Source organism: Lissotriton vulgaris, chromosome 5, assembly GCF_964263255.1.
Source record: "Lissotriton vulgaris chromosome 5, aLisVul1.2, whole genome shotgun sequence".
Classification (NCBI taxonomy): domain Eukaryota; kingdom Metazoa; phylum Chordata; class Amphibia; order Caudata; family Salamandridae; genus Lissotriton; species Lissotriton vulgaris.
The window spans coordinates 369,961,172-369,977,423 of NC_141693.1; the positions used below are offsets into that span (position 1 = coordinate 369,961,172).

The 16,252-nt window shown below is 46.2% G+C and overlaps 1 protein-coding gene across 14 annotated transcripts in view; it reads right to left on the reverse strand.

Moving 5' to 3' along the window:
* Window positions 1–16,252, reverse strand: part of UBR4 (ubiquitin protein ligase E3 component n-recognin 4) — a 1,723,360-nt gene that overhangs the window by 196,216 nt on the left and 1,510,892 nt on the right. For all 14 annotated transcript variants that reach the window (XM_086921716.1, XM_086921718.1, XM_086921717.1 and 11 more), the window contains 3 exons: window positions 9,466–9,593; window positions 8,181–8,288; window positions 7,913–8,032 (listed from right to left, as the gene is read on the reverse strand). In XM_086921716.1, coding sequence (XP_086777842.1) covers window positions 7,913–8,032; window positions 8,181–8,288; window positions 9,466–9,593 — 356 coding nt within the window. The remainder of the gene's footprint in view (window positions 1–7,912; window positions 8,033–8,180; window positions 8,289–9,465; window positions 9,594–16,252) is intronic.

Consider the following 16,252-nt stretch of genomic DNA (forward strand, 5'->3'; position numbering starts at 1 on the left):
AAACGGGGGCTTCGGAAACTAGAAAGAGCTTGGCGTAAGGATTATGACTTCAACTCTCGGAGGCAGTATACACAGGCACTCGCTAGCTACAAGCAGGCTATTATAGCTAGGAAAGCGGAGTTCTTTGAGGAGAGGATTATAACCGCTAGAAACCCCCAGAAAGAAATCTTCAGAGTCCTCACGGAACTTAGGAAAAACAAGGAGCAAACCACGGCGTTCTTGCGGGAGGACTGCCAAAAATTTCAAGATTTCTTTGTGAACAAGATTTCGGATCTTGTAGCTGAAATTGTTGCGACCCCCGAGATTGACTGCCCTCCGCAGGATATACCTGCTAGAACATCAGTGACTACCCCATTTATTGCCTTACCCTTGATTACGAAGGAGAGGCTTACAGCTCTCTTGGGTCGGGTCAAATCGGGTTCCCTGGCAGACCTGTGCCCACCAGAAGTGTTCAAACTAGCACTGCCTGGTATAGAGGAAGACGTGTTGAGCCTTTTAAATACATCTTTACATAGAGGACAAGTACCGTCTTCCTTTAAGGAGGCCCGGCTGATTCCCCTGCTGAAGAAAACAGGGGCGGACGTGAAATGCCTGAAAAATTTCAGGCCTATATCTCAGAACATCTGGAAAGTAACATCTTGCTTGAGCCGAACCAGGCTGGGTTCCGTGCGAATCATAGCACGGAACTCGTTATGCTGTCTATTCTGGACGAATTGAGAAACAGGGCAGATAAGAAAAACCCAGGTGCCCTGGTGCTGTTCGACCTCTCCGCGGCATTTGACACCGTTTGTCATAAACAACTATTGTCGCGGCTGATGGACTTCGGCGTTCAGGGCACGGCACATGCCTGGCTCTCCTCCTTCCTTCAAGGGAGGTCACAGAGAGTGCAGCTTGGTGACCTTCTTTCCACCACTACATCTATCACCTGTGGAGTGCCGCAAGGGTCTGCCCTGTCGCCCCTCCTTTTTAATATCTACTTACAGCCTCTGATCAGACTGCTTAACCAGATGGACTGCCAGGTGTACAATTATGCGGATGACACCCAGATTGTGATCCAATTAGATGACGGTCCGGGTGCTTTTGCAAGATTGCAAAACATCTTGAAGTACACAGCCAATTGGATGTCCAGGAACTCACTAAAGATCAACCCGGACAAGACCGAGGTATTGCCCATTACCATCACAGGCATCCCATGGAACGATCAATTCTGGCCAAGAGAACTAGGGTCACCTCCGGAACCTGCGGCCGTGGTTAAAAGCTTGGGCATCCAGGTGGATGGCAAGCTGTCCATGCAGAAACAAGTTATGGCTGTCGTGGGGCCCTGTGTTGGCCTCCTTCGACAACTTAGGAAAGTTTCCCCGCTGTTGTCCTTTTCCACCTTGAGGCGTGCGGTTTCCACCACGATCTTAGCCAGGCTGGACTATGGTAATTAGTTATACATAGGGCTGTCGCAAAAACTCCTGAATAAGATGCAGGTTGTCATGAATGACGCTGCTAGGCTTATTTTTTAAAAGTCAAGGAACAACCATGCATCCCCCCTCATGCGAGAACTGCACTGGTTGCCAGTTAAGCAAAGGATAATGTTCAAAGGGTTGTGTATTGTACACAAAGCCCTTTATGGTAAGGCGCCAATCTAAATGAAATCCTGCCTAATCCCCTATAGCCCAGCTAGGGTGCTTCTCACTCAACCACGTTGTAGATTGGCCACGGTGGGTGGTCGTGCCTTTTCCTATACACTCCCAGCAGCTTGGAACAAGCTGCCAATGGAACTGCGGAAGGAAACTAATTTGTTGCCCTTCCGAAAGAAATTAAAAACAGTGCTCTTTCAGCAAGCATGGGGTGGCCTGTAATTTTATGACTAGCTGTTCTCCACTGTACTCAATGTTCGATCCTGACAAAGCGCTTAGAGACCCCTGGGCTATATAAATCAAATAAATAAATAAATAAATAAAAAAGAGACTACACCTACCATATTACCCTCCTCTAACACACTTGGGTGTAGTCATGTGACCCCTCACGCAACACGGAAGCCCGCTAGCCAGCAGGAAGCGGGTAGGCTTCATAAGCAGTCACATTTTCTCTCTGTACAAGCGGCAAAGAACGGCAAGGTCAGGTTGAAAGGCACAATGTTTCGTCTAAAGTAGTAAGTGGGTGAAACAACCCCTGTTTGAGGCGGAAGGGGGGGGGGATGGGGAGGGGCACTTGGAATGTTTTCAGAGCCGGATACAGCTGACATACCTCTGGGGCATAATGGCATGTAGTAGTGATGTTGACATAAGAGGAGTAGAAGCTTGTCTCGTTTTGAGGACGTGTGACAGTGAGTGCAATGTCTGAACAATTGGGATGGGGTGCACAAATCTCTTCAAAATTCACGAGATGTACATATAGACTGACATTAGCAAACTAAAATGGGGTTTGCATAAGTACACCGCCTGTGGAAGTGCTTTTGCCTGTATCCGCTTATCAGCCCTTGTGATAAAATACTGCTCATAAGAGGCTATGTAGTGGCAATTGTATGGAGAAGATATGTTTCAGTTTTAAATGGGCATGTTATAGACAAACTGTACAAGTAAATAGGAACAGATAGCAGATGATTGTGAAGCATGCGCTAGGTCCTAGCGGGTATCTTGACAAAAAAGCCCTTCCCACCAGAATACGAGAATATGTGGGTTTGAAAGTATTTTTGAGTTGTGGTTTTAGCAACTACCACAAGGGAGAACATGTGAGTCATTATCCTCTTTCTGTGCAACCCCAGGAGGTGGCTGGAGAGCCTTATCTAAGGTTGTAAAGGAAGCAACTTATCTACGCTCCTTGCTGGGGTGCATAAATAGCCTGTGAATCTTCAACAGACCCGAGACTGTACCTTCAAAAAGGGAACCCATGTATGTACTATTCGTATACGATCTACACTTTATCTGACTATATGTTTTCGTTGACCAGTGTGTGACTATAAAGGACATTGCTCCCCTCTTTGACCAGGAAGCTGGTATCCCCTAAAGTCTAGGGTAAGGGACAATTTCGACTATACAAAACCAGAAAGTGGTTGTAGTATCTCAGGATTTTTGATTACTATTGTCATTAAAATAATACTGTGCACAGTGCATTCGTGTCATCCTTGCATGGGTGATGTCACATATCACATGTGCTCAGTGTGCAGTGGCATGCCGTGCAGTGCATTATTTTTTGTACCCTCTTTTATAACGTCACAAAATTTGGCAAAGTGGCCACTAGGAGGAATTTAGGTGTCCTTGACCCTGAGGAATGCTCGAGACCCGTTAGCACTATTTAATAGGGCAGAAACATGTTGGCCTAAATATAGAGACGGTGTGAGTGACTGTTCTCAACAACCATATCGCCTCGGTTTTTTAATCATACCTGTGGTCCCTTTGTAATGAAGATGCCTCACCAGGGAACTGCAAAATATTGTTAACCCACTGATCTGGATCCTGCCTTTATCCAGTAGCTTTTTATCTAAGAACTCCTTTCTGCTGAGTCCAACAGGAGGTCGAGTTCACCCTGGTGGCACTGTCCTACCAGGAAGGGAAGAGGTTGCAGATGATAAGGCATGACACAATTGCGTGTGTGAGGCTTCCTCTTCCATAAAAATGATCTTCCATTCCCTATGCACTTGGACAGGAATTTTGTAACATCCAAACTGGACTATTATCTGTTTGTTTTGAGGTAGGAATACTGCGACTTTTATTCTGCCTATAGCTGCTGCACCTATTTGTGATAGTTGTAGTTTAATCATGCCTTTAAGCATGGGTAAAAACTGGACTGGCTGTTTGGACTTGGAAGTCTTCTTCCTCCTAAGCAAGATGCCTGTCCACTTTATGATGGCCAGTGGCCCTTTGGATGACCCTATGGTAGGCAGTGTTAACCTCTGGTGAAGATGCCGGAGGTGGAGGGTGATGTAGTCTGCACTGTAGTCGCCCCAAGGGTAATCTGTCATCTCAGTGTCTAAAGGCTGGTGATAAGGGTTGATGGGATCATATAGACTGCTATCATCACATGGACGACATGGATCAGAAAAGGTGTGTGGGGACTGTAGAATAGTGCCCCTTTTTGTCATGGTCAACCCCAATGTTTGCCACTGGTACAGATGTTTTTCAACTGATGTGTACTGGGTCCCTGTTAACAAGGCCCCAGTGCCAGTGCTCTTTCCCTAAACACAGGGTACAATGCTCTTATTGTGCTACAATTGGCACATTATTTAGCATCCATGTAAGTCCTTAGTAAATGGTACCATTGTTACCAAGGGTATGGGTACTAAAGAGTGACCCTAAGCACTCCAGCAAGTATTAAGCTGCCCTAAGGGACCCACATTCGGACTGCCTTTGCAGGCTGTGTGATATGGTGCAAACCATTAGTGAAAACCCAACATGGCACACTCACTGTGTGCCATGCCAAACTCACTGAATACATTATATGTATGTCACTGCTACTGCAGGCTTTAGAGCCCCAAGGTAGGGTGCATTATATTTTACGTGAGGACATATCTGCATGAGCAGATATTCTCCTGTGCTATCTAGTTTTATTACTAGACATTGCAAGTGAACAGAGAAGTCATCATAAGGTATGTACTGGGCACTGGTCATCACGAGTTACCCAGCTACACAATTGCTTCACTAAAACCTATGGTGTTTGGTATGAAACACCTGGTCTTAATAAACCATTACTTATTCCAGTATTGGATTTATTAGAATAGGTATCCAGAGGGTCACTACAGAGGGGCCCCCTGAAACCTACTATTCTTCTAGCCTTTGCTATGTGACCCTGGCATTCCTCCAGAACTGGAGAATGCCATTTCCGGCCCCGAAGCCCGTTTTGGACGAGGACAGACAAGAAATTAGCTATGCAGTAGGCATGTTGCACATCCAAGCTAGTCAAACCCCTAAGATGGGCTACCTGATGTGCACCATTAAGGGTTCCACCATATTGTTTTCGGCAGAATTAGGAACTCTGGGTAGGGGTATGCTCACTCCTCACAGGAAGTGGTCATATAGGAGATATATTGACCCCAGGGGTAAATAGCCCATTGGCTACTACCCATCACTCCACTAAATTTAGTATTTAGCTAGCACCAGACACCAGGAACTCAGATTAGTCTGCATAAAAAAGAAGTAGGACAAAAAAAGCTGAAGACACGAGAACTGTGAACTAGCACTAAACTTGGCGCAAGACCCTGCCTGGCTGCTGCTGTCCTGACAATCAACAAGACCGACTTGTCCAGAGGAGGAAGAGCCTCCCCAAAACCTTGGAGGTCTGACCAGCACTTTATTGACCCAGCAACATCGCCCTTGGAGTGAAGGAATCACTTCCCTGTCCCAGCAGGCACCAACCAGATCTACCTGGTAGAGCATTTTGTCGACCTCCTGGCCCAAGGAAGCAGTGCCCCAGAATAGGGACTTTGAGGCTTCCGGGGTCAGCCTCAGCTCCCCAACAAGTAATGAACAGCTAGTCCATCCCAGGAGCTCTGCTGCATTAATACCCGGGGTACTGCACCCAGTTGCAAGCACTAAGGCTTGTTTGTGTTCAGCTCGAACACCCCCGCCAACAAAACTTACCTGCACATTGAGGGACTTTGAGAGAGTCCAGCTCCATAAAGAAAGTGGCCCTGTTGAGTTTCTTTTCCTTCTTCTGCAGGTGCACCAAGAACCGTGAGAGCCTCTAACTCACTTACCCATAGGACAAAACACCTCTGCACCAAAGCCTCACAGCCCGGGGTTAAGTAAACAGATGGTGTCTCTGTGGTCCTGAAACCCTCAAAAGCTGAGCCCCCTTTGGGTGGTGTAAGACTGTTCCCCCAGTCATTCCTTGCAGCCTTTTGCTTGCAGGTACTTTTCCTATTCACTTAAGCATGTAGCGTTCAAGGTTACCCCCGCATACAGCACCTCTGCACCCGGTCATCCCGGGAAGGTTAACTTGAACTGTTGTGCTTTCTTGGATCTTGGAACTACTTGCATTAAGTCCAGAAGAACAGTCCTGTAAGTAGCCTTTATGCAGTGGCTGTTTCTCCCATAGAATAACATTATCACGTTCAAGGCTCAACCCTCAAATACGACAGCTGCCATTCTCTAATGTTATTGCTGTAAAAAATGAAAATGTCTAAAGTACTTACCGCATTCAAATAATCTTGGTGTCTAAAATTATATAAAAATCTGTGCTATTTTTCTAAATTGGTCTTGAGTTTCTTCTTAGGTATGTGTCTCGTTTATTGACTCAGTGTGTGCAACAAATGCTTAACACTAACCTCTGATAAGGCTAAACTGCTCGTCCACACTACCCATAAAGAGAGCATTTGGGCTTAACACTAACCTCTGATAAGGCTAAACTGCTCGTCCACACTACCCACAAAGAGAGCATTTGGGCTTATTAAATTAAACCCTGTCGGCCAAAATGAGGTACCTCGTTTTGGTGCACTACATTAAAAGCCAGCTTCATACAGAGACCAATCAGGTGACTCTGGTGGAGGCAGAGGAGGCGTTGAGCTTAAGAGTGGTGGTGGAGTTAGTGGCAGTGGTGAGGGAAGTGGAGGAGATTTTGGTGGCAGTTTAAAGAGAACTGGAGGGAGAGTTCTTCCTCAAAGGCACACCTTCTCTTGTGAAGGGGTGTCTCTGAAGGTTTCAGCTGAGGTGATTTTCCGGAGATCTTCCCAGTGAAGAGCTGGATAAAGAGATGATTCTGCAGAGTGTCTAGTTCCCCCATAGAGTCTCTGTAGAATCAGTAGCTCCAACTCTTCAGATACAGCTATCGATGAAGCTTTCGGTGTCAACTGGATGTTCAGCATTAAAAGGACCCTTGTTGCTAAATTTGAGTGTGAGCAGGGTGCTCAATGCCCATTGGTAGAGTAGGGCTCGATGGCAGGCAAGGCTTGATGCCCTTCTGTGGAGGTTTGGTTGGCTCCAAAGCCTTTTCTCAATACTGACCGGAGTCGAGGAAGCAGTGTCTTTTGTCTGTACTAAATCAACGTGGAACCTTTTATACAACTTTGGTTTGGTTGCATAGCGCTCGAGGATATGTCTGTTAGTTGGGTGCTGGCTGGCAGGATTCCAAATGGAAATATCTCTTTGCTTTTTTTCGCAGCAGAAGGGATTGGCTTCTCTGAAAAGGCCGTAAGTCTCAGAGGATGACTATTAGTGCATTTTGTGATGTGCTCAATAACACTCTGCAGTACCTTAATGTCTTTTTGGAGCATAAGATGAAGCGGAACTTGCAGGAAAAGTCGATGTGGCACAGATTGGTGACGATCTGACCACAAGTTTTTCAAATTTCACATGAGGCAATGTTGAAAGAGTGTCCATTTCATCACTCCTCTTCATGTCTACATTCTCCAGTGTCGATAGTCAATGGAGGACATGCACTGCCTTGAAGGGAGCAGAGAAGGCCCCGGTGTTCGGAGCATCAAGTGGAAGTAGGCGGTCCTCAGAAGGTGTCTGATGAAGTAGCATGAAGGAAAGTTGTTGAAACATGGACAATTCTTCTAAAACATCAGTACTGAAATTGAACCGCATGGGCCTGAAAAAGTGCAAGGCACACGGCAAGCTCTGAACCCTCTCACTGTACATCTGAACCTGATGGCAGAAAAAAACAATCCAAGATGGATTCAGTGCCCATGCACACTCTTGACCAAATACCACAGCACACCTTGTGACTCGAAAGACTTGTTCTGAGAAATACAACTTGCAAACGTACAAAAGCCACACTAGATGGCAGGAGTATGCAGAGCATTTGTATCAACAGCCACATCTGCTACAAACACATTACTTACAATTATCTATAACATGGTAACATCACAATTGCATGTGTGGTCTTTTTACAAATGATCACTTATGACATCATCATAAATGTCATGCAGCTTTTATTGCTGTCTATCCATTCAAACTCCCACAGGATTACGGCTTATACTAACCTTGTCCTCACTCAGAGGCTCTGCATTAGATTCATCCAGTATGATCTCCATGATGCTCAGAACCTGTTCTGCCACAGCAGCTCCACCACTGTCTTTGCTTTCCTGCTCAGCCACAAGGGCCTGTCAGGAGAGAATGGAATAATCAATGCAGAGTAGTTCATGGTGGCATCTCATCCTGGCACACAAATGGAGAAGTATTTTCTACCTTTATTATTAACCAAACATATCCCATGATGCTAGCCCATGAGAGTCAGCTCCCATTCCTTACCAAATTCAGAGTGCCCAGCATGACATTTAGCGTGTTCATCTCAGGCTTGACCAATTGTTGTCTATTAACTTTCACCTTCACACAGTAACTGAAGAGCTTTAACAGCACCTGCCAAGACACAGAGGAAAGGAAAAACACAAGAAAATTAAATGCAGACTCGCACAGAAAGTTCACAAAAAAGGAAGATACCTTCAGCAGTGCAGCAAGAAATGAAGCCCCTGTTATTCAACATGAAGGGATCTTGCAAAAGAAAATGCTAGGCCCCATAAGTCACAGAAAAGACACCACATTTCCTGTTGATAACAAGATACCCACTAAATGGAAATCAAAGGAGACCCCTAGGTTCACTCCACAACATGGAATCAAAGGGGACCGGTGAAACACCCACCCTCTTTCTTCACAATCACAGTAAACACTCACCCAAGGACTGGGAGCTAACAATCACTTTACCTACGGTTTCGTTCTGTGTAGAGAGTGCCCACAAAGTTCTGTACATGCTGCTCCACTGAGGGACAAGTTAACATTCATGTACCCACAAATCCATTTTTAATCAGAATATTTGCTTTGACCATACACAGAGAGGTTAGGGTGATTTGCTATCATATTGCAACCAAGGTACAAACGCCCTTTTAATTAGTTTAAAACTTAAGACCTGACAAAACTGAGTATGTACATTTACCTCGCTCTCATCTCCATCACATAAGGCAGAGTGTCCCATGCACCATCAGCGACTTTCAAATTAGTGTAATCATCCTAACTAAAGCCCTATTTAGAAAGAGTGGCATTCATCCTCAGGCCACTACCTACCTATGCAGCAGATCTTTCACATACAGAGCACAGCTCAATGCCCTACTCAAACAGTTGGGTGTTAAGAACCTTGCTAATCACACTACATTCATTATAATGTGTACACCTACTGCGCAGAGCACAATTAACACTCTTTGTTCAGTATCTTGCCCTGCAAGATTCCCACTCATCACATGTTTACATTCATTGTGTATAGCCCCACTCACATGACTTGAAAAAAGCATTCACCATGCACTGTAGGCACTTACCACTGAGATAAATGTGGTTCCTATTCACAGCACATCTCCAACTTTTATTGATTGGTAGTCACATGCCTAGTACGCCTGTGAAAATGTGTTCTTTCTCACATGCACTACATACCCATGCTCAATTATAGGAATCTCACATTCTGTTCACCTGGAAACCATTTTTATCTGTGCAGGTTGTAAGCCACTCACCATCTATTGGACATACTTACATGTAGCATGTTTCCACTTACCGTCAGAAGGTGCCGTCCTTGCTTAAAATCCTTGATCCCGGTCAAGCGGTTCAGCATGCATTCCAGGCCTCCACATTGTGCCATCACACTTGCCATTTTATATACTTCTTCCTCATCCTCCTCTTCATCTATGAATAATAGACAGGTAATGACTAAGCTACAACACTGTATCAGTGTACTTCATGGCCTAAAAACAATTTGGCTTGCCTAGATACCTCTTTCCATTAAGCTAAAAGAGCAAAAAATAACTATAAAAAACTCCTGTAAAAGTCTTGGCACTGGCAAATACTGGAATTGATGTAATCTCTATAGAACAAGTTATTTAGTTTCGATAAAGTTCTTTCTAATGGAAATGATGATAGTTCCTGTAGATTTCTAATATGAACCTTCTTTCTTTCCAGGTGTCAGACTAAATCTTGAATAATTTGCACCCATCACTATGACAATGTAATGCTTTCTGACTTTAAAGAATGGTTGCATAGTTTTAAAGAGATCTTCCAGTGGTATTTGGAGGAGAAGGAGCTGAAAAAAGACGTCTGATTCTAACCTCTACAGGTCTCTTGGTCTCAGTAGGGACAAATGTAGTGCTGTTGTGCAGACACTAAGGTTGTAGCCTCTATATGGAAAAATGTAGCACTGTTGTGCAAAGGCTAAGGTTTTTGTCTTGGCTGGTTCTAGGTTCAACTGCATTCCAGGAAAAAAGCAGTACTTTTGATACAAGTTGGAACAGACTAATGTTAACAAAGAAAGGCAGCTCCTAGATATCTGAGATTTCACATGGATTCTCAGCACTATCAGTTCACGGCCTTGTTTTTGGGCAGATGAGTATGCCTTTTGTTTTCACTGAAGTGTTCGAAGACTATGGTAGCTTCAAAGAGATGTTTGGGAACCCTTGCATTTTCCAACTTCGACTACTGGCTGGAAAAGGCAGGATACATGGGGCTAGTTGAGGAATGCAAAAAGATCAAGGTCATACATTTACCCCAGTACAGAGCTCTGGGCATAAATCCATTGTTTTTTGCTCACCATGCTATTCCAGTTTGGACCCAGCCATACGCAGATCAGTCTTGACCCTGCGCCCAATGAGAACAGTCCAGCCCGAACTGCCAGGCCAGGTATTCCCTGGACTGGAAACAAGCATCCTAGGAACGGTTACACTAGTTGAGGAATATCTTCAGAACACAATGGTTCTTCTCCAAAACTTCGGCTTTGCCATCAATAAACAATAGTGCCACCACACTCCACCGCTATGAAAGTCAACCTCTGCTTTGGTGCTAGACATGACTTGAATGAAGGCCTTGCCTTCCCCCTAGAGGATCATGAATATTCGTGAGATGATTTGAGGTTTCGGACTAAAACACATCTCGCTGTCCTACAGATCTTAAGTTTACTTGGCTTTATGACCTTGTGCATCCTGTTGGTTCTACATGTCAGATGGGAAAGGAGGTTTCCTCTCCCAGTGTTGCCTTAAATATCAGAAGTTCCAATTCCATTTGTGCCTCTTTGCTCCGGCGCAGATCTGCCCATCTGTCCACTCGGACCCACACTGGTAAAAAGACCACTTCTATATCAAGGTGCATTGTGCCTTCAGCCCATAACAAGCAAAGTTTACTGTGGATATGGATGACTCATGGCTGTGGTGCCCTCTGGGCAATATGACAGAGCAAGGCATTTGGTCAATGTCAAAGAAGATTATGCACATAAATGTGCTTGAGCTGCAGGCTGACTGCTTTGCGATGAAGGCATTTCTACTTTCCATCGCAGGAAGCAGACTGTTCATAGGCAATTCATCTGTTCATATCAGTACACCAACTGAAATTGTTCCCAGTAGCACCCCATCAGGAAGGCACCCTCAATATGAGAGCAGATGCTCTCAACCATCTCTCATTAGAGGATCAAAAGTGGGAGATGCATCTCTAAATGACAGAGGTAATCTTTTTCACATTGGGGTTTCCATCCATGGATCTCTCTGCCATGGCCCACAACCAAAAGTGGGTGAAGGTTTGAGTCTTACACTTCCCTCGGAATAGTGCCTTAGGAGGTGCCTTCAGGCTCAGCTTTTCCAAGAGCCTGCTGTATGCGTTTCCACTGATTCCGCTTTGACAAAAGTCTTGTGGGAAGATCGGTACAGTTGATCCTGATCCATTTAGGATGGTTACCAGAACAAAAGAACAAGTTACTTACCTTTGGTAACGATATATCTGTAAGAGACTTTAGTTAGTGATAGATTCCTTACCTTAGAATTACCCCCAGGTGTCAGACTGGATCCGGAAAGTTTTCGTCAGCAGTACCCCTGCGCTTCGGAAGGTGGTGTAGTGCGGCTCCGCGTCCGTCGTAGGAGTAGTCATGGTCGATAGGGATGACATCGCAGCAGCTACTTAGACGCCGGCGTCGCGAGCGGATGTCAGTTCTGAACAGGACTTTCTGCGCCAGGAACGCAGAGCCATGCAAGATACTGACCACTTGTGCATTGAAACAAGGGCCCTGAAAGGGAAGAACTTAACCCTAGAAATCAGTTCGCAGAACAGGGAGGATGGAGGAGGACCGTAAGGAATCTACCACTAACTAATGTCTCTTACAGATATATCGTTACCAAAGGTAAGTAACCTGTGCATCTTAAAGAGACACGTTAGTGAGAGATTCCTTACCTTAGAATAGATACCCCAGCAATACCAACCCCGGTGGTGGGTCTCCGAACAAAGATCACACCAGAAAGAACGGCCAACGAAGCGGTCTCTCCGGCTGGGCTGTCATGGCAATAATGCTTACTAAAAGTGTGCAGCGAGGCCCACGTAGCTGCCTGACAGATGTCTTGCAGGGTGACACCACGTCCCAATGCAGTAGTAGCCGCTGTCGTCCAGGTACAATGGGCGCACAACCACACCGGAGGTTCCTTTTTAGCCAGAGAATAACAGGCTTTTAAACACAAGACGACCCAGCGGGTGCTAGTCCTCTTGTGTACAGCTCGGCCTTTCTTGGCGCCTACGTACCCAACAAAGAGCTGGTCATCCACCCAGAACTGTTGCGTGCGATTCAGGTAAAATGAGAGCGCAATTTTGGGTCCACACAGTGGAGCCTCTATTCCTTTCTGGAAGGATGCGGAGGCAGAAAGAAAGTGGGCAAGGTGATAGTCTGCCCGATGTGGAAGGCAGTGACAACCTTCGAAGGAAGGACAAGTGCGAAGCACAACCTTGTCTGGATGAACAGACTAAAAAGGAGGTTTAAAGGAAAGAGCCTGGAGCTCACTCACGCGCCTAGTGGAGGTGATGGCAACCAGGAAAGCAGTCTTTAAAGTAAGTAAATGAAGAGGACAATTGTGAAGCACACGTCAAATAAGTAAGAACCAGATCCATGTCCCACTGCGGCATCACAAACGGATTAGGAGGGAAAAGGTGAGTAATGCCTTTGAGAAATCTATTCACAACAGGGGGCTTGAAAAGAGAAGGCTGATCAGGGAGCATGAGAAAGGCTGAAATTGCAGAGAGGTAGCCCTTAATAGTGCCCAGAGAAGAGCCCTGCTAGCCCAAAGAGAGAAGGAACAAAAGGACTTCTGAAAGAGGGGCAGAAAGGGGATCCACAGCCGTTGCTGTGCATCATGCCACAAATTTGTTCCACCTGCAGGCGTATACCGATTTAGTGGAGGGATACCTGGCTGCCAGAATTATCTCAGACACTTCAGGAGGCAAGGCTAAAGGAATCAACTGCCGCCGCTCAATCTGCATGCAAGGAGGTGGAGGCTGGACAGGTTCGGGTGGAGCACAGTCCCCTGCTGCTGCGACAGAAGATCCTCCTGAAGAGGCAGTCAGATCAGGGTATGCACGCTCATACTCAGTAGCTCGGGATACCAAACTCCTCGAGACCAGTCCGGAGCCACAAGAATGACTTGGGCCCAGTCGCGCCTGATCTTATCCAGCACTCTGGGTAGAAGTGGTATAGGCCTGGCGACGTTCTTATCCACAGGGGACCCTGTGGCCGGCCTCGACCAAGTGCTATCCGGGGAACCAGGGCAGAGGCGGAACCAACAGCATCCACTGCGGCGCCGCAGGCAGTGCCGAGTGTGGCGCTGGGACCACTTGGAGCCGTGGCTTGACCAACGGCGCAGGATCCTGTGGCGCCGAGGCCTAAACAGGCGGCCCATTGCAGCGAGAAACTCTTGCACCTGTGCGGGAGTCGCCGACGGACCCTGTTAAGGTGGATACGCCACGGGAATCCCAGGCTCCGGAGGGCCGACCGGGGGACGTCGGAGAGCGGCAATGCTTCTTCGACTCTTACCCGAATCTGAGGGTGAAGACTTGGAGCCCGAGGAGCGGTGATGGTGGCCCAGCGAGCATTCCCGAGAACGGCGCTGGGACGAGTGCCAAACTTCAAGCAACTTCCGGCGCCGCTCCTCAAGGCTTTCGGGCCATGGCCTGACAGTCCAGACAGGACCGGGAGTCGTGGTCGCGCTCCAGGCAGTAGAGACAGACGTCGTGTAGTCAGACATATTGCGACGGCATTCCCCACAGGACTTAAAACCAGGCATCCCTATCACACCAGAGAAGACCAACACAGGACAAAAAGTCCCCAAAAAGATAGTCAAAAAGTGACTAAGGTACGTGCTCTAACCGAATCTGCGCTTACTGGCGCGGAATAAGAAAGAACTGACGTCCGCGCGCATGGGTGGCACCTAAGTAGTCTCTGTGACGTCATCTCGACGCATACGCCAGTGACAGACGCGGAGCCGCACGACGCCACCTACTGCTGCGCAGAGGTACTGCTAGCAAAGCTTTCCGGATCCAGTCTGACGCCTGGGGATATTCTAAGGTAAGAAATCTATCACTAACGTGTCTCTTTCAGATACTAATATTTTAACTAGTTAGTCACCATAATAGCTTCAGTCATCTTATTCTATCAGCCCCACTTCATAAATTGAATGGCTCGCATACTCTACTTATGCACTCCATTTGGTAGCTAGATGGAAAGGAATGGAGCAATTACAGTTCCAGTGGCAATATACAGCATCTGAGATAGCTTAAGTACTGTTACACACGTTATAAACTAGTTTAAGGCAACACAGAAGAATGTCTATGCATTTTAGACTCCATCTCTGGTTCAGCTTGCAACTGACAACTAATATCACAGCTTGAAACCCTCTGTGTGGATTTATGATCAAAAGCTTATCACTGTGCCTTTTATTGAGACTGAAGACAACCTCACAGAATAGGTCTCAAACAATAATAGTTTCAACACTGGGGCGTTTTGTTAGGGTTCATATTGGTGATGCATGCTATATTGCACTACTGATAGAAACTGGAAATCAGATGAAAGTTAACAGGGCACCAAATACAATTGAAAAGCGAAAGTTCAGCAGAGATTCATAGACCCAGTATGATAACTATGCACCAGTCAAGTATGCGAATCCGTTTATCACAGACTCCAAGCGCTGATGGCCTATTACATTGAGATAAGGCTTCCACTCCAAGAAGCCATTGTAACTTTCTCAGAGTGGCTCTGCCATGTGAAGGATTGTACACCACAGCTCTGATTTGAATTATTCAAGCACCTACTCTTGCTGAAGGGGAATAACTCTGAAAGTTAATTTATCATCTACTTTGTTGCCTCAGAGATTAGTCTCTCTATGCTTTTCGACAGTGGCTTCAACTTCTCCAGTCTCTGATTTCCCATATCATCTAAGGTCACCAGTGGTTCATCAATAAGTTGAATTCTTCTGCTTGTCCTATTACCCTGATGTGGAGGTGTCCACACAAGAGGGCAAGATCACACTCTAGGATGAGCTTAAGAAAATGATCTAGATCTCAATACAGTCTCACAGACATTCCATTAAACTCTCTCATTCATATTCTGGAGGATCTGTTTTTACTCACAGAGGCATAGACGCTCTCCTTCATGGTTGTGAAACTCCTTGGACCTTTTCTCCATCAGGAATTCTTCCCCTACACTGACTCTCCTCCTGATCATGTCTCTTCAGTAGATGACATAACCTTTAATAAGGTGCATCTTAGAGGATTGGTGAAGCTTAATATTCCAGTGCCTATCCCTAGAATGTCAACCAGATTTTTGAGACCATACATCACAGGTCAGTTTTGGCAGCCAGAAATTCTCATGCTGTGGCTCAGACTTCCACTATCCCTCTAGAAAAAGAGAGTAAGAGGGTGTACTCTGATGTCTAGAGGATGTGCAGCATTTCATCAACAGCAATGAAGGCTGCTAGTTCCTCCATAATGCTGCATCGTTACAACAGATCCCTTTAGGACTCCCTACTGATGTTCACAGAGAAGCTGCTGAGGAAAGACGCGACTTTGTCCGCGTACTTGACGTCAGCGAGGTCACATAAGTCTCACCCAGGCGCGCCTACGTCAGTTTTCTTCGGAGAACTTTCCCGTGCCACAACACAGAGCCATCAGACAAAATTGTGAGAGTATAGGATCACTGTGCGAAGAACAGAAAAGGAGTGGTGAGGAACAAAACCATAAAGAGCAGTGCCAGGCACTGCAGTACCCAAAGGCAGGGAAAGAATAAAGAACAAAGCCCAGCCCTGAGCAGCAACCCTGACAGTACAGGGATAGCCCCCCCTAGAGACAAAGGACACATGTAAAAATGCCATGGCAACATGGGGCAGGACTACAACCCCAACTAAAGTAACTAAGGGGAACTAGTCCGAGACAGACAAGGAACGACAAAACTCCAAGACAGCCCAACACAGTGTGACAACCCCCACAAGGAACAAAGGGCAAAGGCACAACTAAAAGACCCCAACTTAAGGACAGCAGAGGGTCCGGAACATTAG